Below are 20,985 nucleotides of genomic sequence, written 5' to 3' on the forward strand. Positions count from 1 at the left end.
TAGCTTTTTGACCCTTTGTTGAAGCAACTCGTTCTTTTTATGTGTCTGGATATGTTGACAATCCAGGTCTTTCAAATGATCGATGCCTGTAGTAGAGTGAAAAAGAAAGACCCTACCACTGGAGGAGTGGGCATCCCCGTCTCTGTGGCGCAATCGGTTAGCGCGTTCGGCTGTTAACCGAAAGGTTGGTGGTTCGAGTCCACCCAGGGACGAAGCTTTTCATTTACATTGTAAACACAATCAAACATGTAGAGCTCTGCAAAAAATGTAGAAAAGTTGAGGACAATTTTGAGTGAGAAACAGAAGGGTGGAATTTAGAGGCCTGTGCAAATTTAACTTTTCTGTTCCTCACTCAAAATTTTCCTTCTCACGTTTTAGAAAATGAAAGAAAAAGGTGCAGTTTCCAGAACCGTATAAATGCTACAGTGGAACTGTATAGGGGGGCTGTAGAATTGGATCGCTGACAGTTATATGGCCCTGCCCTGACAATTTTGTCCTAATAATATTACGCTTAATATCTTCTCACTTTCATAATATGCACACTATTACCAATAACATCAATAGTAAAAAAACAAAACAAAATGAATTCTGATTGCAAACATCCGGGATAGCAAGGATAGGTAAGGCAATCAAGCCTGAATGCAATCGAACCATCTCAGTTCTCTGAGATGGGTCCAACTGGAGACTTCTCTCCTCAGGCCCCTCTCATCCAGATGTCCTGCAAGCAGTCATTCATGCATACATGCACATCAGTCATCCATTCAGAGCCTGGGGTCTGAGGAGAGAGGTTCCGGTCTGAGGCAAGCAGTTGGACCCTATCCCGGATGTTGCAATCAGAATTTTTTCAAATACACAGTCCTGTACATATGTATTTGCAACGATGTTCTTAATTGAAACATTTTATTTAAATCGCTAGTTTGCTACGCTAAGTTACATTGCTGATTTGCACAACAGTCCCGCATTTCTCTGATTAGCCTTGAATGGACTTCATGCATGTCTAAAGTTTTGACTAAATTCCATTAGCAGCTAATTTCGTTTGATATCAGTGCATAACACTACTTGCTTTGGAGACATCGATAAACGTAACCGTAACCAAGTGGTGTCTCATTTCATAGGGCTATATAGCCCTTACCCTTCAGTTTCGAGGGACAAGGGCTAGGGGTAAACTAAGGGTAAGGGGTAGTGGTAAGACAGTATTGGGAATCGGCCTTAACCTTACCGAATACTACCATTTGTGGCCACTATAGAGTTTTGGGGGCCGCTGTTTTGCCTTTTTCTTATGCGATTGCGAGAACCGTCTCAGATCAGATTTTTTTTTAAAGAACTACAGTACACATCTCTGCAATCAAAGGTAAGATATCCTCAGATCTAGATAGATCTTAAGATAGCTAGCTAAATCATTAATGAACATGTTTAGCAGATTATATTTAACTGTAATATATCTTTTGTAAAAGATGTTTGCGTTGGCCGGGAATCGAACCCGGGTCAACTGCTTGGAAGGCAGCTATGCTCACCACTATACCACCAACGCATACTGCAGGGAAACCTGGGTAGGGTAAAATCCCTAAAACGTTTCCCATTCATTCTCTATGGTAGTGCCAAACCACTACGGATGTAATATTCTGATGGTCTCTGGTAGGTCTTTTACTATTACGTATTCGACTCCCATAAGATAAATGATAATGATACATATCGAGCGGAAAAAACAAGTAAATCTTATTGTTTTACTGCCAGCTACTCTACCAATGTTGTCTGGAGATGTCAAAGTGTATGTATTAGGATGTAGAAAACAACCGTATTTTTAGCAAACATTTTCTAAAGTTTGTTACTGTACTGTAGCTCACGTAGTCTGAACCACAGAAGTCAGCTCATATTTAATATTTTACATTACACACTGTATCTAGTTTATTAGCTCACGTTATTGTATCTGCACAGTAGGACTCGCCAGCAAGATTGTATTCCATCTGTTAGCTTTGAGTTTAAAAAAGATATTTCCACCGACAAAAAAACTCATCGTCCCTGGGTGGACTCGAACCACCAACCTTTCGGTTAACAGCCGAACGCGCTAACCGATTGCGCCACAGAGACGTTGTGGCGTCGGGTAGAAGTCTTGGGATTTTTTCCCAAACTGCAATGGAAAATGTGGATGTGTGGAAGGGGGAGGGTTCACCTGTTGGACCAATTAAATTGCTTTATAAACTGTGACGTAGCCCGGCTAGCTCAGTCGGTAGAGCATGAGACTCTTAATCTCAGGGTCGTGGGTTCGAGCCCCACGTTGGGCGATATTTTTTGGAAATGCATGGCTGTACACTTCCTGATTTTCAATACTCTGAAATACAGAAAATTATATGTAAAAATTATAAAATTGAGGTTCAAGCCAAGAAAAATTAATAGTTATTGTACTAGCACTAACACCAGTATTTATGTAAAATTAATTATAATTTGTAAAAAATAATTGAAACAGCAGTTAATATGATCCAAAACACAGTTTTAAGTTAGCAGCCTCGTTACCAGCAAACGAATCAACGCAGTTCAAAAACTATGCGCCCAACGTGGGGCTCGAACCCACGACCCTGAGATTAAGAGTCTCATGCTCTACCGACTGAGCTAGCCGGGCAGCTGGTAATAAGGCCACTTGAAAACGCAATAAAATCATGTCCACATATACACTATTAAATGCTAAGTGCTGTTTTCAAATTTCCTAAGCAAACAAAGATATCGGATTACCATTTTTTATGATTAACTGACATGGCTGTAGCAACTGTGTCTCACCCAAAGCTATGGAGTAGGATTACTTGCCAAAATATTGTAAAATCGTAATCTGAAGTGTTGTATTTGCACTTGTATAAAAATATAAAAAGTTTTACCCCACCACCAATGAATGCACACAACATGGTCAAATTAATTATTTTATTGTCTCCATTATATTTGGTTGTCTCCATTGTCATGAACAGTATCGAATTTTATAAAACACAATAAATGCTGCTGCTACTTTACTATTAATACAGGCAAAGGTGCTATGGTGCACTAATAATGCCGGGTAGAGGGGGGGAATAAAAATAATTAACATTTAATTTTACATCACTTCATAAAGCATTCAAAACATACAAAACGGAGAAGAAACTCTTAATATCAACAAACTTCATTCAAGTTTTTGTAGTCCAAGTCAGACACTGTAGACTGGATAACTCAGTCACATCGGTCATGAAAAGCAGCAGTGACAATCACTGAACTGTAATAAATTGGAAATAAACACACTCATTAAAACTAGGACTAAATGTAATATAGAACTTATGTAGTTGCAACAGTGACAAAATGATCGTCGTTCGCACACAATCGTGACAATGTTTGTGTGTGTAAAGTGTGCCTAAGAATGTAAAATAGTTTGTGTGTGGGTGTGAGCAGGTGTGTATGTAGGACAAGGTTCTGCATTGATTCTGCAGAAGAACGAGGTCACCTTTAAATGAGGTCACTTTCACAGAGGCAAAAGATTAGAGTTTCACCGTCCCAGGGTTAGACCATGGTAACTGTTGCGACTTTCCCAGCCACACAAATTCAGTTCTATCAGTCATGACTCTGTCCCTCTGGCTGTGTTCCGGAACAGTCCCCGTTGTTCCGGTTCCGTCTCGAGGACTCCAGTGCTAACTGCATGCCCCAGATGCTAAGGGGCCTCATGTAGCCCAGAGAGCGGTAGATGCCCTTCTCACAGTAAGCCTCGGGGGTCTGGAAGGCCATGCCCAGCCTCTCCCACACGGTCCTGTAGCACCCCTCCGCTGTGTGAAGACCCTCCTCCAGCATGCCCTGCAGGACAAACACACGTCCACACAGGTGAGACAGAGAACACACGACAAATGTGGTTTGTGTTCCCAAGCTTGCAGCCAATGGGAGGTTTATTGTCGGTGCTTGTAAACCATCTTTGCTGTTTGAATCAGTGCAACTGATAACAACGGCAGTGTTTGCCCTTCAGTGTTGGGTTGAGAAAGATTGATCAACTCTGGACAAAAATAGGGTGTTGACACACAGGCACAAGGACAGGAACACACCCTCACACAGGAACCCACACAGACAGACACACACAAAAGCAAACACACACTCACGCAAACTGTAGGCAGTACTATCTCACACACACACACAGACTCACCTCCTGGATCATAGTGGCCGCCAGTCCGTAGACCACCCCCACCCAGACTTCATCTGATTGGACGCTGGAGCGGTCTGGAACGCCATCAGGCCTCATCCCGTTGACTGCGCCCATCTGCCCCCCCGCGAAACTCATCACGTTCAGATCAAACACAGACTTGAGCGCCGTGCGGATCTTCTCCTTTGGAAATGCCTGAGGAAAGACAGAGAGAGAGAGAGAGAGAGAGAGAGAGAGAGAGACAGAGAGAGAGAGAGAGAGAGAGAGATTATTTAGATGTATAGTCAATATGTACATATCCATCCCCAAGGGAAGAAATAGGGTTGTTACAGCCTTGCATCAAACACGGTTATAAGCAAACGGCATAGACACAAATGATTCAAAACAATGTTGCGTGTCGCAGCTGTGTGTACAACTGGAGTTCTACTTTGTCAAACGTAGTCAACTTTGGCTCTGAGAGTCTGGTTGTGTGGTTTCTCTGACCTGGTATTCTCCGTCTCCCATTCCTGACGCTCCCAGGAACCACTGGCCGGCACACTGGTCAGACATCACACTGTTGGACAGGTCACGGCCGCCACTGTCGTAGTTATAGTACTTGCCTACAGAGAGCAGGAGATATTGTACCTGTGCATTAAGTCGAGGATGGGTATTTGGCTCAGTGAGGGAGCCGTTGACGTGGCATTACATTACATTTAGTCTTTTAGCAGACGCTCTTATCCAGAGCGACTCACAGTAAGAACAGGGACATTCCCCCGAGGCGAGTAGAGTGAAGTGCCTTGCCCAAGGACACAACATAATTATGCACGGCCGGGAATCGAACCGTCAACCTTCTGATTAATAGCCCGATTCCCAAACCGCTGCTTGTAATACACAGCGCTGCTTCACACACCATTCCAGAGCAGCTTGTCGTAGGCTGCGCTGCCCCGGTCCAGGATGTCTCTGTAGCGCAGGAAGGCTGCCTCGTCGTCCACCAGCCTGGCCATCTTGCACATCACACACACTGCCGCCAGCCACAGGCCCCCACAGTACGCGCTGAAACACAACCACACACGTCAAGGACAGAAGTGAATCACTGAACCATGGATTTACCATGCATGCACGTCCTGCATCTGTTTATGAGGCTACAGCCTTTGAACACAGTCACTCTACACTCCCAGGAGACAGCTAAGGAAGCAGCTTAAAATACCGTTCTTTATTCTCGCTTTCGTCACGGGACAGGATGTCAAGTCAAACTATTCATTGGTGTTTTATTTCCTAACCACGTTACGCCTCTTTGTTCCCCTCTCTGACTGCGCATGAATTATCCATCCTACTGTACATTCATGGCAGGCTTGAAGGTTTTGTAACGTGTGAACAGGGTTCAACCAATGTATATCCATAAGAACCAAACGGTTTACAGTGTAAGTAATTTACATGCGTGTCTGTCTCTCTCGCTCTCTCTCTCTCTGTTACCTGGGTCCAGTAACAGTCCAACCATCGTAGGTCTGGTCCGCATAGCCCGAGTTCTCAATCAGCCCATCCCCATCCTCGTCAAATTTCATCTCTGATTCCATCACTGCCTAAGGGACCAATCCAAAAAGAGTAATTGTACATAAATGAAGTACTCAATTACTCAGAAAGCCAATGTCATACAAACCGTGGTAAAAAAAAAAAACCTCCATATTATAGTAATCTTGCACAGATCTCCCTTGTTTGAGATGTTGACACAAACATGTAAATAACGGCTGCCTAATATAAAATAAAAAATATTTGTGCACACATCGTACCTGGCAGATGGGCCACATGTCTTGGAGGTACTGGGAGTCCTGGGTGAGATGGTAGTCTCTGTAGACGTGTAGGACGAACTTCAGGTTCAGGTCCTTCCAGTCGGCCGTGTCGTGGATCAGGTAGGCGTTGACGCGCACCCACGGCTCGTCATCTAGGGGAGAGGGCGGTGGGCGCACGTTAAAACTATTAGTAATAGCTCAGCTATGGAATGGACCTAGGGGACTGTCTTGAACAGTGGTTCTAGACATTCAAATGAATGGTCATAAGCAGGCTTCTGCAGAGCTGGATAACGACCCATTAATTTGAATTAAACACATTAAATAAGGTGTGTTGGCGCAGGGAAATATCTAAAACATGCAGGACAGGTGTTCCCTGAGGACCAGGGTTGGGAACCACGGATCTAGAAGGATTAAACTTAACTGAAGAAGTATTGTAAGATGAAAGAATCCGACCGGCATAGTTGACAGTGTTTTTGTGCATGTGAGAGAGGGTGAGGGTGGATGTGGAGGAGGGTGAGAGAGGGTGGGGTGGATGTGGAGGAGGGTGAGGGTGGGGGGGATGTGGGGTTGTCCAACCTGGGTCTCCGATGTCGTGAGGGACCACGTTTCTCGTTTTGACGGCAGAATAGCGCCCACTCATCAACTGTAACCTCTCTGTTGGGTCATGCTGGACCACGCTGCCAGCTGGATGAAATGGCAAATAGTTATCAGAACATATTACTTGAACATCTATTCAAAAACGACTAATTCTTCTTTAACAAGGGACTGTGTGTATACACACACACAATATACAAACACAATATATTTCCCTTGCACACATACAAACACAATCAGTTTTTGAGCATACACACACACACAATGCAAGTCTAAATAGCAGTCTAAGTACTGAGATAAGCCGCCTACTCACCAATGTCATACTGCAGGCTCAGGGCCAGTTTGGGCCAAAGCATGATAAGTGCAAAGGAAGCGTAGAAGTGCACGTCGTATGTGTTGTACATCCTGTACTCGTGACCTTGGGGGGGGGGGGAGCGAGAGAGCAGGGTCATTTATCATCTTCACTCCCACCGTACACACAGACCTTCAAGTGTTAAATCGTGCAAACAGTCCCTCCCAAGCACAATACACACCCACCCAGACAGCACACAAACCCTCTCCGAGTCCTGGCTATATTCCTGTGTAAGGGTCGTTTATGGCATCATCGTAGCTCACCCTCCAGGTAGGCGAAGCGTCCGTACTCCTTGATGACGTCCGGCTGTGCCGGGAGGCCCCCGTCCTCGCTACGAATCCCCCCGCTGACGTCACTGTCCTCCGCCAGCTCCGTCCACACTGTGCCCCCGTCCGCCACGAAGTAGAGCTCGTTAAACAGGGCCGACTTGTACCAGGAAGGGAGGGTACTGTCACACACACACACATACATGTCATAAACACACACGCACATCATAAACACACACATCGGGGATAATTACAGTTATGTGCGTCAAACAACGTTAGTCCAGGGGAACAGGGTTTTGTGACATTTGAGCGTCATGGGAATAGCACAGGGTGGATTCTCAGAATGATAAACGTATGTAATATTGACCCAAAGTCAAGTAAACTTCCCCCCTGCTATGCAACTCAAGGCGGACACGTCTCATAGGTTCCAGTCCCAAGCAGGTCCCATGCACTATTTATACATCGCTAAGGCTGAAACTGTGCTAAATGAACACATGCAAATATGACATGAGCACTGTACATACGACACTACCCATAGAAACTGACGGTCTGTGTAGATAGAGGGTTGTGTGCGCACCTGTCCTGCAGGATGGGTGTCTGCCACGCCTCGATGTTCCTCTCCCAGTCCCTGTAGCGCGTCAGGGCACGGTGACAGAGAGAGGGGGCTGCATCCCCTTTCGTGCCAAAGAATCGGGTGTACCGCCTAGATAACACACAAACGTACACACACATTGTAAGAGGGAGCTGCTGGGACTCTGTAGCAAACATTAGCGTGTTGACACAACAAAGTCATCTCACGGTTCTGTGACATGACAAACATGGATACAATGGGTCTTTGGTTGGGCATGCTGTTGTGTAGTGTTTTGGTGTGTGTGTGTGTGTGTGTGTGCATGGAACTGGTTGCTTTTAGACTGCTTGCTCTGGTTAATGTCACTGAAGACGGAATGCTCCAGTTAAGAGTGCGTATCGGTTTCAGCAAACAAGACGGTTACGAGAGTGTGTGTTACCCAGGGGGCTGTGTAACACACACACACTCTACTGTTACCCAGGGGGCTGTGTAACAATAGAGTGTGTGTTACCCAGGGGGCTGTGTAACACACACACACTCTACTGTTACCCAGGGGGCTGTGTAACAATAGAGTGTGTGTTTGTGTGTGTTTATGGGGCATGTTGGCACATGCTTGCTAATGTATACAGTCTTTGTGCCAGGTTGGCAATGTATAACCATCTTTCATTGAGCTTCTGACTGCATGGGTCCCTTATCAAGCCAACAGCTAGATATGCATGAGAGGAATCCTTTCTCGCAGCTCAGTAACTCGAGGAGAGAGGGATTGAGAGGACAGGGAGGGAGAGAGGGATGAGAGGACAGAGGAGGACAGAGGAAGAGAGAGGGATGAGAGGACATGGGGGGGGGACAGCGCGCTGCGGGGCTTAAAAGGACTGGAATGAGGAAGTAGAGGAAGCTGGTGAAAGAGGAGCTGAGAGAGAGGTAAGAGGATCCCCAAAACGTTATGGAAATGAACATGGAGAAGGCACAAGAAACCCAGACTGAATACCAAGTCCACGTTGTGTGGCAATGGCCTCTACAGTGCTTATATTCCAATACAGGGCTGACTTAAAAAGCCTTATCCTCTCTGTGACTCAAAAGTATCGAAAAAGATTAACTCAAATCTGTCTCTAAGGAAAGAGGCAGACTGCTGTACCTATCGTGTTTTCTCTCGTGGGAGCCAAAGGTGACAGTGGGCATGTCCCACGCCAGGCTGAACTCCAGGGCGTTGTGGCCCTGAGCGGGCACCGAGCAGCCCACAGCCAGGGCGGCCGCCACCTTCTCCCCCTTGGGGGTGGGAGGACTGGAGCCTGGAAGGAGAGAGGTGTCAGGAGAGGTACCTGGGAGGCTGGTCGACGCAAACCTCTACTACTTTTTGATTAGTGCACCTTCAATACATTTAGTCTATTTAGCAGACGCTCTTATCCAGAGCGACTTACAGTAAGGGACATTCCCCCCGAGGCAAGTAGGGTGAAATGCCTTGCCCAGGGACACAACGTTAATTGTCACGGCCTTGAATCGAACCGGCAACCTTCTGATTGGTAGCCCGATTCCCTAACCGCTCAGCCATTTGACCCCCAATACATTATGGTTTCTCGGGGTAGTACATCACATCTGGTATTAAAAATGTGATTTCCGATTGGCCCACAGTATTCACGGGCAGCGGTTGATTGGCAGAGAGTACTGACCAGTAGGAGAATCAAGCCGTCCATCGGTGATGAGGTCACTCCAAAGTCCGCTGCAGGTTCCTTTTGGGCTGAACGCTGTCTGGTGGCTGATCTCCCTGTCGGGCTGATGTATATCACACAATCAAACGCATAATCAATCATACTTTATCAGGCTGAACCCTAACACACAGAAATAAGATTGGCGTTTGAGGAACTTACATCCAGTCTTTACTGGGCACCATAGGTCATGTGTGTGTACCTGCTCTCTGGCAGCCATGCAGAGGGTGTAGGGATTCACCGCGGTGCAGTGGTGCAGCAGGACCCCGGACACCGCCTCCCCCTCCTTCTCCAGGTGGAATGGTTCATTCCAATGACCCCCGCTCTTGTCGTCCTTGTGGCCCGACCCGTTGACTAAGGTGAGCATGATGGAGACGTCGAGGGCGTAGTCATTCCTGTTCTCTACGTCCCACACAAACACTGCCACCGGGAGGCTGGAGTCCTGAGAGGGGTGGATGTGTGTGGGTGCGGGGGGAGGTTAGGGAGGATAAACGGGCAAAAAACAATAAAATAAGTGCCATATGAGTACTCTTCAGACAGTTCCAGTCATGCTGGTTTGGGAAATAACATAAAAACGCGTGGGTCCCGGTCACCTGGTAGTCATGTGGGATGATAGGGGACACCTGTCTGCAGGTGAGGGTGACGTTCTGTCCCGGCAGGTGGTAGACGGTCCAGGCGCGGGGGTACAGGGCATGGTAGAAGGCGTACTCTCCGCAGTAGCCCCAGTTCCAGCCCTGTAGCACAGGGGGGCGTTCCACAGACAGCACCTGCTGGTACACGGTCTGACCGCCCCGACGCAGGCACACGGTGAACTGGGGACCACAGAGGAGGAAGAACGGATGGGATGTAGAACAGGAAAACAGATTGGGGGAGAAAAGAAAAAAATATGAGGCTACGGTGAGGATCACAAATTACTTCTAGCAGTTTCCGTACTTAAGCTTTCCCACTCCAACGTCATTTGTGGAAAGAGTACCTGGTTAGCTATGACAGTTTTGTAGTGGTACATTCCAGGGTTAAGCTGCCACCTGCAGAACTCCCCCCGCCAGCCTCTCGTGATGGTACCTCCCCCTATCCCTCCCAGAGGAGCACCTGCAGAGAAAGGAGCATCACTCAGAACATCCCACCTTCATATTTCCTTGCTGGTTGATGTGGATGCCCAGCAATTAGATGTGTTAGAGAACATGAGGCTGGTTCTGATTTATGGCTTTACCGTAGATCTGTCGTAGTGGAAGTGCCCGGAACATGTCGATGAAGGGAGCCTTCTTCTCCACCTGTGTCTTCTTGTACCACCATTTCAGATACCTACACACATGCGCACACACACGTTAGCTAGGTCTCAACAGGTTGGACATAATTTGCCTTTATATTTCCAAGAAGAAAATGCTCACACAACCCTGAAACATTCGCCAAAAACACTCAATTCAAGCACGCACACACACAAACTGTTGAAATCGGAGGATTCCATCTTTCTTCTGGGGGGGTGTGGGGGTGGAGAAAATATGGGACATTCCTGCACGGTCGACTGGCAAGACGCCATTGCAGGCGCACAAAGAAATGTGCTGTGTTTGAAGTTGTCCTTCAACACACTGTGTGTGTGCCTGTTTCTGTCCGTGTGTATGTGTGTATCTGTGAGTGTGTGTGTGTGCCTGTTTCTGTCTGTGAGTGTGTGTGTGGGTGTGTGTCTGAGTGTGTGCCCGTTTCTGTCAGTGTGTATTTGTGTGCTGATCTGGGTGTGTTTCCGGGGGCATCCTAGGGATGCACTGTGAATTATTGATCAGGCCGAATTGAAAAAGGACCCAAGCACTTCATGGGCCCAGGGTTTTAACAGGCAGGCGTTTCAGACTGCTTCACAGAGACACTCACACCACCACACAATGGATAAGTCAACCGCCACATCTGCGCAACACGTCTTTTACCATAAACCAAGACTTCTCTACTTCCTAGACTACCGTTTCCGCTGTGTTCTAGTCTACACCTTTTTACTATGTAGACCTCTGGGGGGTCCTTGGCTGAGCGGTTAGGGAATCAGGCTATTAATCAGAAGGTTGCCGGTTCAATTCCCTGGCCGCAAAAAAATGACTTACTTGCCTAGGGGGGAATGTCTCTGTACTTACAGGGACATTCTCTCTGGATAAGAGCGTCTGCTAAATGACTAAATGTACTTTGGAGAAATACCATCTGAAACGTAGGAAATAGCTTCACGCTGTTCCCAACTGAGGTTCTCAGTCCCAGGTTAGCTCATGAAGCAGACAATGGGATTGAGTTGTGTTGAACAGGCCCTGAATGGGATGGGAGTATCAATAGAGACAGGGCTTGTGGTGTTCAAAGGCATACCAGGTAAACAAACATGGGACCTATTGATCTCTGTTGGAACTCTGTAAAACAAGCACCTTGCTCTGCTCTGGACTCCACTGAACAGTAAAGGCCATGAGGGAAAACATTAGTCACTTTCACAGAAAATCGATTCAACTTTTTACTTTGTGTTCTGGCATAACTTCTTTTTTTGGGGGGGGGGGGGGGGGGGGGGGGGTTGCCTTTTTACACTATATTCATAACCTATATCCCACTCCCCGCAGTTTGATTCCCGGTCATGCCAACTGACGTTGTGTCCTTGGGCAAGGCACTTCACCCTACTTGCCTCGGGGGAATGTCCCTGTACTTACTGTAAGTCGCTCTGGATAAGAGCGTCTGCTAAATGACTAAAGTCATTTATCACTAAACTGTAAATACGGCACATGTCAATGATTAATGGTTGTCAAGGTGACCGGTAGGGTAGTAAGCACCATAGATATATATCTATGGTAAGCACCACACCTTCAGTTCTATCTTTTAGGAAAGCCTTCTTTGTTTGAGGACATGAAAGGTTGATTTCGTACTGTAGGGTAAACTATGTATGTGAAAAAAGATTGTGTCACGATGTGAAACCAAATGTTTTACACGTTGTTTTATACTCTTTGCTGGTGTAGTGTGATATAGGCAGTGTAAGTGTACCCTTTGTCAAACACACAAATACAGCTCCGGAAAAAATTGAGAGACCACTTAACTTTTTTTCTTTCATTTAAAAAAAAGTTTAGAGAATAATTTAAAAAAATAAGTTGAGAAGGACAATTGTTTGTGAGGAATAGAAGGGTAACATTTGCACTGGCCTCTTGGCCCTTCTGTTTCTCACTCAAAATTGTCCTTCTCAATTTTTTATTATTTTTTTTATGAAAGAAAAAGGGGCAGTGGTCTCAAAAAAAAATTCCAGAGCTGTATGTAAAGTCATGATTTGGAGGTGCAATACTGAAAGAACCTCCAAATGAAGGTTGAGGTTACATGGTATTTACCAGTCTAGCCCAATACTTCATGCCGATCCAGAAGCGAGACAGGTTTAACTGCACATGCCATGTCCCTGCTGGAAAACTCACCAGACTTGATCTGCTGTCTTAACACAAATACCTGGTTGGAGGTTCCCCTGGGAGAGCATAATAGGAACGATGAAGGACGATTCCTGCCCCCCCACCACCACCACACACAAGTTTTTTTCAAGTGTCATCGGGACTGTATCCAATCCCTTTTACTGCAGTGTGCCTTTCATTTCTGAATCAAGGAAGTCAGGTGGCTGAGCGGTGAGGGAATCGGGCTAGTAATCCGAGGGTTGCCAGTTCGATTCCCGGTCATGCCAACTGACGTTGTGTCCTTGGGCAAGGCACTTCACCCTACTTGCCTCGGGGGAATGTCCCTGTACTTACTGTAAGTCGCTCTGGATAAGAGCGTCTGCTAAATGACTAAATGTAAATGTAAGATATGACCCCCTCTCCAGATGTAGAGATTAGATACAGGCATTCCCTTTGAGGTTCAGGCCCTGGCACAGGCAGTTTATGAATTTAGCCTAATACTCAGACACACGTACACCCTTCTCAGATGTCAGGAACCGGGCAAACCATGTTCAGTCAGTCAACAGCATAGATGTATCTGAACATGTTAGGTGTTATGTGGGACACCACCTTAACCATGTCTCTTATTTCCTTAGTTCAATGGGACTGAGATTGGAAACCAGAGGTAAATGAGAGTTATAGGAGAACCTGTCTTGCATGGACCTTTCCTAAGGGGCAGGCAGAGCAATGCCGTTGTTTTTATTTACCCAGTATGTGAATAGAACATTACAGAAATCAGTTCTGCTTCTCACCCAGCATAGGATTGAGGGAATACTTGCCCTGCTCACTGTGTTAAACAGTCATCCACCATCCACCTAGGGGACCACATTGCTCTAACCTGTAGAGTAGAATAGTAAATGCTGCTATAACGACAAGGCAGACAGCTGTGATTCGACTCTTCCATTCTGCTGTTGACTAGCTATGGGTTGAACAGCTACAGGTTCCGCGGCATTAGTGATCTTACCTTATACCCAGTCCGATGTGATCCACGAGGTTTGACAGCGACACGTCTTTAGCTTGGAATGGCTTCCTCTTTTCCTTGAATTCGTGTGCGAGGCAGATTCTCCAGCCTTCTTTTGGTACTTCGTATCCCGGTTCGGTGGACACATACCGACCCATGAGGTCTGATGTAGACTTTTCGGTCGACTCCATGTTCATATTACCGGGCTACCGCCAGCGAAAGACTTGCAGTGCAGTAACACTAGGGTAGTCTTTTATAACCGGCGCAATAAAGCCAACACCCGTCGCACAAGCAGTAATGGACAATCAATCAGTTATGGGTGTATGAGTTACTGGACTGGCAAGTCAAGCAAAATAGCTTCGGTAGCTTATTCACTTTTGAAGTATTTCTCATTTCCCCTGTCGTAACTGGTTAAATTAATTGTATTCGTTTAAGAACTTACACAGGTGGATCTAGTGAAGATATGTCCGTTTATAATACAAATGTGTTAATAAATTGGGAGGAGCAGCCTAGTAAAGGTATCATTGCCTTGTGATACTTTATATATTTTATATTATTCTTCACGGAATACGCATTCAGTAGGTTGTCATATCATCTCTCTCAGTCGTAGGTTGTGTTTTCCGGCCTGTCTTAGTTATTTACTAAACCCCGTAAGACAGACAGTAGTAAGTCTACCTTATGCACATCTCCGTTGCTCACTGCTATTGTTTTCACACGGACACGTAGGCTTTCTTGGCTTTGACGTACTTTGACAGCATCCTCTGCAGTTAAGTCTTTTTTTCTTGTGTGCGCAGGTGGCACTGGCAGTTCTGGTTGCTGACTGATGACTAGAACAACAGGAGCTAGGAGTTTCAAGCTAACACTGCGGCTATTTCGCTAGCTTCCCACTCCAGAGACAGGACACGTTGATCTGATGCCAGACTGCACAGTCAAAGATCCGATGTTTTTCGCTAGCTAGCTAGATTGCCAATATCTACCACGAAAAACAAAGCTCGCTAGCCAGTTAGCAAGGAACATGGACAATGTCTGACAAGTAGCTCCGAGGATTATCAGCGTTTACGAGCGGTGTATTTCAGAATTTAATCACAGTGCCGACAGAAGATCCGTGCCCCGTGAGTCCATAAAGTATGGGCAGTCGACATGCAAATCAATTACAGTAGTTTCAATCTGCACCGAAAATCAACTAATCCTCCGCCTCTCACAGACTGAACCAACTGACGCCGGGAGCGAAGGGGATCTCTGCATCACTGTCCTTATCTCTTTTGCAAGACATGATTTCTGTCATCTATTAAACTTATTTAAGTATGATATTATATGTAGTTGAGTTGCTGATTTATGTTCTAGAAGAATATAGACAGTTATTCATGTCCCAAACATATTTCGAAGAAGCGCTATTCTCCTTTCCGTAGAAACATTACCCGTTTTACGCCGAATGTGCCACGGAGCTCGTTTTGGATGGCCAAGAAAACATGTCACTATCGAAATTTCTTGTGGGATTACTTTTTTGTTTCAAAATGATAAAAGATTGTACACATAATGACATTTGTTAAATACCAATTGGGGAATTTATGTAATGACCTTCTCCCAATGCGCTTCCAAATGGCCGTTCATGCAGAATGGTTAAACTTTATAACCCAGGGTTAAAGTGTAGTCGTCCACCTCTAAAACTGAATGTTTTGTTTTCGATTGCAAGGTTCCGTTGAAGTTTAGTGTTCCCCGGTACCAAAAATAAATTTGTACGGTTCATATTTATATTATTGTAAGATCTCTCTGCTCTCGCATTGATTTCCAAACTTGACTAGTGTAAGTCATATGTGCGGCGAAGGCTAGTTCGTAATTAAAATTCGCAAGTTAGATAGTCTAGCTTGTTACCTTGATGATAATGATATGTTACGAGGAAAGTAGTAAATTGCATTAGCGGGGATTTAGCTAAAAGGTTACAGAGCGAAAATAAGGGTCGTTTGCAGTAAGCAGTGTTATTCGCTGCGCTACTTGCTGCTTTAATCGGCGTTTCTTGCCTAAAATAACCAAAACGACTCTCAAGCGTCCTATCCGAGTTAGCTAGAAAATGCTAATTCAGCAAAGTCGAGTCATATTATTGTAGATTGAAGATTACTGTCTAGATTACCCTGTACATAACATTATTCAATTCTCCTGTGTGCAGATGATTGAGGTGGTGGCCTCCATGGCGCGAGGCCCGGTGTTCCTGGCCGGAGAGGCGATGGAGTGCCTCATCACCTTTACAAACCCCATGTCCCACCTCTCCACGTCCGCTAGCAGGTATCAGCAGTAATTCCTCTCTCTTTCTCTCTAGGTACATGCATGTTATCTGGACACAAACACAACACTACCCAGCACATTACCCTGAAATATTCATCACTGTCATACAAGTACCCCCTGAGGGGAAAAAAACACTTTATTTTTTTCCTGTGCCAGTGAGATGCTGGCATGGGCCAGCGCCCAGATCCATTGCCAGTTCCACGCTAGCGAGAGCAGGGTGGCACTGCCAGCCCAGGGCACCAAGCAGGACGTCCAGGCGGACAGTGACACTGTCCTGATCCCCAGCAGAGGTGAGGGAGGGATGGACAGAACGGGGAAAGGAAGAGTGGAGTAAAGGAGAGAGATGGGGACTGTAGAGGAGTTATGAATATCTTTAAGAATAAACCTGACAGTTAATATTTGATGTTTTTCATCATGACTGGTTCATACGTTTAAAAGGGTACTCTTGTCTTCTCTGGTTCTCTCATAAAAGGTTCCAGTCAGCATTGAGAACCATACCTTAACCTTTGTACACTATTGATCCTTTTGCTTTCAGATCATATGACCTGGCTGCTACTGTACAAATCCAGTCTGTCTGTGCAAGAGTGTAAAAGTCCTTGTGATGCAGATTACAGGCCTAAGCAACACCGCCTGCTCTCAAAAGGGTTTTTTCGGCCCTAAAACCTGGCAACCACTGCCGAAATTGCTCAACGGACTTGTCTCATTCTTTCACCAGGAGAGCGAGGGCAGTGCATGCTCGACACGCCGCCCAAGATACTGTTCTGTGACCTGCGCTTGGACCCTGGAGAGAGCAAAACCTGTGAGAACACAACTCTTGTTCTCTAGGACTGTGTCAGGATTGAGAAAGTTGTATTTTTTCACCTAATATCCTCACACTCATACTTGCTCTTTATGCTCAGAACCCCCCCCCCCCCCCCCCCCCCCCCCAACACACACACTCACACACCCAAGCTCATATCTCCCCTTCCTCTCGTCTCCCTCCACCAGACTCCTACAGCGAGGTGGTACCCAGCGACGGACCCCCCAGTTTTCGGGGTCAGGCAGTGAAGTACGTGTACAAGCTGACCATTGGCTGCCAGAGGGTCAACTCCCCCATTAAGCTGCTGAGGGTTCCCTTCAGGGTCCTGGTCCTGAACGGTGAGCTAACCTGTCTGTCCTGCCAACTCGCACACGCACAGGTAGACAGAAGACAGAAGTCAAAAAAAGACTTGAACTTGAAGTCACAGAAGCCCAACCAAACTGTTAAACATTAAACAGCTTTTTTGTTGTTGTTGGATATCAATCAATTTCAACCGCAACTATCATCTGATCTGAGCAACAGATCAAGGGTGCGCATACTGCGTGGTAAACATGTTGTTTTTGTCCCTCGTGACCTACCGTAGGCATGCCAGAGCCCCCGTTCCCCCAGGACGAGGAGGTGGCCCCCTCCAACCCCTTCCTGGAGGAAGAGGAGGTGGGCCGCAGGGACGCCAGGCCCCTAGAGAGAGCCCTGGAGATGCTGATGATCACCACCTCACGCCGCTACCCCCGTAAGGCCGCCTGTCTGTCTGCCTGCCTATCTGTTTCTGTCTATCTGCCTGCCTGCTTGTGTGGTGGGGAAACCTGTCTTTCCCCCCTCATGCCTGTCTGTCCCCCCTCATGCCTGTCTGTCCCCCCTCATGCCTGTCTGTCCCCCCTCATGCCTGTCTGTCCCCCCTCATGCCTGTCTGTCCCCCCTCATGCCTGTCTGTCCCCCCTCATGCCTGTCTGTCCCCCCTCATGCCTGTCTGTCCCCCCTCATGCCTGTCTGTTTGTATTCATGTTTTGCCATCTGTATGTCCGATACTGTCAGTGACTGTTGAATTTTTATTTTCCTTTATGCTTCAATCGGTGGTGCTTAAGCAGCATTGCTTGATAGTAACCATCATAGAGTTTGTAAGATTTGTAAATGACCTTTGGCCCCTGTGACTTACAGACCTATTCAACATTACCAACATGAGAGGGAAGGTGGCCAAGTTCTGCATATTCAAGACTGTATACCGGCTAGGGGAGGACATCATCGGCACGTTCAACTTTTCAGAAGGCGATATTCCTTGTTTGCAGGTGTGTGTGTGTTTTAGTGTATAATGTCTTTTAATGTGGTTTGTCAGAAAATAAGACATTCACGTGTCTAGAGGATAAAATAAGCGTCTGTGTTTGTCTGTGTGTCTCTGTGTGTGTGTGTGTGTTTGTCTGTCTGTGTGTGTTCTGTGTGTGTGTGTGTGTGTTTGTCTGTCTGTGTGTCTCTGTGTGTGTGTGTGTTTGTCTGTGTGTGTGTGTTCTGTGTGTGTGTGTTCTGTGTGTCTCCCTCAGTACTCTGTGAGCCTGCAGAGCGAGGAGGAGATCCAGCAGCCGTACCAGCGCCGGCCGGGTCAGCCGCTCAGCGCCACGGGTCACGGGCGCCACCTGGAGTCCTGCCTCCACACGGCCTCCAGCCACTTCTCCCTGCCCATCCCCCTCAACGTCACCCCGGGCTTCAGCACAGACATAGGTCAGCCTCTCTCTCTGGACCCGCCTCTCGTTTACCATCGAGTCGATGGGTGTCTGTGGGCTTGAAGGGTTCGTTTGGGGTGCGGGTGTATCTGAAGTTGTGTCTGGAAAAAGTCGATATGAACACAGATGCTATAGCGTTTCTGCAAAACCCTAGTTGGGAGGATTACCTATGAATGTCATGTGGCTTGTTTATTTATATATATTATTCAAACTGTCTCAAAATGTCAGACTTTGTGGGGGGGGGGGTGGGGGTTTGTACTGGTGAATGTTGTCAGTTCGATGGGAATGTTGATTTCCCAGTGTTGCTCGTTATTTGGCATTGCATGACAGCCCGGTAGATGACTGGTATTGAGCAGTTCTTCTGTAATCTAACCTGTCCTTGAACATAGCCAGTCTGCCTACCCAAGCACCCAGCTCTTTAACCACCTTGCCAAACCGCTGATGGCACGGATGTGTATGAATCAAGACTGCCTTTGTTCACAGTGACCCTGAGGTGGAAGCTGCACTTTGAGTTTGTCACCGCCAGAGAGCCTATGGAGCCGCCACTGTGCTGAAGAACCAATCGGAGGTCACTGTGTGGATGGGGGCGGAGCATGTGGACGTTGACACTTTCAGTTGGGATCTTCCAATCAAAGTTCTCCCCACCAACCCTGCACTGGCATCTCACGTGTCCCAGTTTTTCAGGGACCAACAGCATCAATATTTGACTGTGTGAATATGTGTGCTTTTGATGTTTGATATTAACTGACGCTCACTTTGCTGTGTGTGTGTGTGCGCGTGTGTGTGTGTCTAAGCAAGGCATGAAGAGTTCTCAGCAGAGGATAAGGGTGAATGTCAGGGACAAAGGACAGTTGTATGTGCAGGACAAAGGACAGTTGTATATGCAGAATCATGCAAAGTTTTTCATAAATGGAGAGACTATCTTTTCCATTTGATCTCAGTATTTTATCAAGTATGTTATAGCGTGCATCCAGTTGTGTGCACGTTTTCTTCTCTCAGTGACTGAGAGTTGACCAATGTAAAGAGTCGTTTTTACTTTTCTGTATTTATTTCTTGTGTGACTCCCTTTTCAAAACCTGCTGTCTTTCAGCCCCATGAAATGTTTTTGCAGTTTTTTTATAGTGAACCGGACTGTTTCACGCAGTCAGGAAAATAAAAGCGGTGGTTTTGAATTTGATGAGTAAAACAAGTGCAGAGATCGGGTGATTTCCAACAACGCAGGTAAAGGAAATACATTTTGAAGGATTTTATTTTTGAGAAAAAGTGAGAAGCGATACAGAACAGGATGCATACAAGAGCCATTATACCGTATATATTACTATTGGTGCATATATTTACAGTAGTACATCCGTTAATAACTGAAGGCTTACTGTATGTCATACTTTAATTGAATATTCAGTTGCGTTTTGAGAAAAAATGATGAAGTTTTACCCTCAGTCTTCCAATTTTATACTAGTTTTCTTAGGGTTAGGGTTTGTCCTGTGGTGAGGTGGAAACATACTTCTCAGTTAAGTAAATACAACAGCAGCGTCCCCCATGTGTATTACTCCACCGAGAACCGCTATGGACTAAAGCAGCCCTGTCGCCAACAAAACCAACCCCCCCCCCCCCACATTATTACTAACCCCGTTAATGGTTATGTTTATGCGATATACAAGAAGGGAGTAACTGATAGAGCTATGTTGCACAGACCAGCAGACAGAATAGGGAGACAAGAGGAAGCTTTATTGTGTTCCATCGGGTTCCGCTAGTTCCTTCCGTCTCCCTGGCCTGAACTGGCATCCTACCGGCCCCATCCCCCCAGGGGAAGGTTGTAATGACCCCCCTGCCTGGGGTCCAGGAAGTTGTTGTCCCCGGGGGAGCATGCGAGCCTGGGGTCAGCGGTCTGGACCAGGGACACCTTACAGGTCAGCATCTCCACACGCACCTCACACCACGAGGGGAAGTCCACGGGGCGATGCACTCTGCATGGAGACAGGAGGGAGAGACAGATTACTATACCGCGACCTGAGCTCTGGTCCTCTACTTGATGAGACGGCATGTGTGTGCTTCTTGTTTGGTTGGTTTGTCAGTTACACAGCCCTACGTGTCAGTTACACAGCCCTGCGTGTCAGTTACACAGCCCTGTGGGTCAGTTACACAGCCCTGCGTGTCAGTCACACAACCCTGCGTGTCAGTTACACAGCCCTGCGTGTCAGTTACACAGCCCTGTGGGTCAGGTTACACAGCCCTGCGTGTCAGTTACACAGCCCTGCGTGTCAGTTACACAGCCCTGTCTGGGGCATCTCAGTACTCACGTCTCACAGCAACCCACTCCTACTGGGTGCAGACAGGTGCACTGGAGACAGCCGTTCTCCATCCAAGTCTCCCCCAGAGAGAAGTGCTTCCCCTCATACTCACACAACGCTGAGAAGGAAACAGAGAAGAACT

General features: G+C 46.7%; 2 protein-coding genes and 5 non-coding genes across 7 annotated transcripts; 3 read left to right on the forward strand and 4 right to left on the reverse strand.

Moving 5' to 3' along the window:
• Positions 1–138: 138 nt before the first annotated feature.
• On the forward strand, positions 139–212 carry trnan-guu (transfer RNA asparagine (anticodon GUU)). Its single transcript has one exon. It is a non-coding gene; the product is annotated as a tRNA-Asn (tRNA).
• A 1,247-nt stretch (positions 213–1,459) lies between these two features.
• Positions 1,460–1,531, reverse strand: trnag-ucc (transfer RNA glycine (anticodon UCC)). Its single transcript has one exon. It is a non-coding gene; the product is annotated as a tRNA-Gly (tRNA).
• A 483-nt stretch (positions 1,532–2,014) lies between these two features.
• Positions 2,015–2,088, reverse strand: trnan-guu (transfer RNA asparagine (anticodon GUU)). Its single transcript has one exon. It is a non-coding gene; the product is annotated as a tRNA-Asn (tRNA).
• Positions 2,089–2,209: 121 nt separating this feature from the next.
• trnak-cuu (transfer RNA lysine (anticodon CUU)) lies at positions 2,210–2,282 on the forward strand. The gene has a single exon. It is a non-coding gene; the product is annotated as a tRNA-Lys (tRNA).
• Positions 2,283–2,544: 262 nt separating this feature from the next.
• trnak-cuu (transfer RNA lysine (anticodon CUU)) lies at positions 2,545–2,617 on the reverse strand. The gene has a single exon. It is a non-coding gene; the product is annotated as a tRNA-Lys (tRNA).
• A 285-nt stretch (positions 2,618–2,902) lies between these two features.
• On the reverse strand, positions 2,903–14,930 carry gba2 (glucosidase, beta (bile acid) 2). Its single transcript, XM_067261454.1, has 17 exons — positions 13,768–14,930; positions 10,598–10,689; positions 10,361–10,476; positions 9,981–10,199; positions 9,590–9,829; positions 9,352–9,454; positions 8,820–8,973; positions 7,694–7,819; positions 7,114–7,298; positions 6,812–6,916; positions 6,481–6,588; positions 5,905–6,056; positions 5,591–5,697; positions 5,028–5,170; positions 4,622–4,737; positions 4,142–4,333; positions 2,903–3,801 (listed from the first exon to the last, which is right to left on the reverse strand). Exons 1-17 carry the CDS (start codon positions 13,959–13,961, stop codon positions 3,565–3,567), a joined length of 2,589 nt encoding a protein of 862 aa, XP_067117555.1. The 5' UTR covers positions 13,962–14,930; the 3' UTR covers positions 2,903–3,564.
• Positions 14,931–15,169: 239 nt separating this feature from the next.
• On the forward strand, positions 15,170–19,732 carry rgp1 (GP1 homolog, RAB6A GEF complex partner 1). Its single transcript, XM_067261455.1, is given in 10 exon segments — positions 15,170–15,567; positions 15,929–16,044; positions 16,201–16,334; positions 16,760–16,843; positions 17,032–17,181; positions 17,427–17,573; positions 17,999–18,126; positions 18,376–18,553; positions 19,039–19,103; positions 19,106–19,732. Coding segments are annotated over 9 exon segments (1,167 nt in total). The 5' UTR covers positions 15,170–15,567; the 3' UTR covers positions 19,271–19,732.
• Positions 19,733–20,985: the final 1,253 nt, after the last annotated feature.

Source organism: Osmerus mordax, chromosome 23 (genome assembly GCF_038355195.1).
Source record: "Osmerus mordax isolate fOsmMor3 chromosome 23, fOsmMor3.pri, whole genome shotgun sequence".
Classification (NCBI taxonomy): domain Eukaryota; kingdom Metazoa; phylum Chordata; class Actinopteri; order Osmeriformes; family Osmeridae; genus Osmerus; species Osmerus mordax.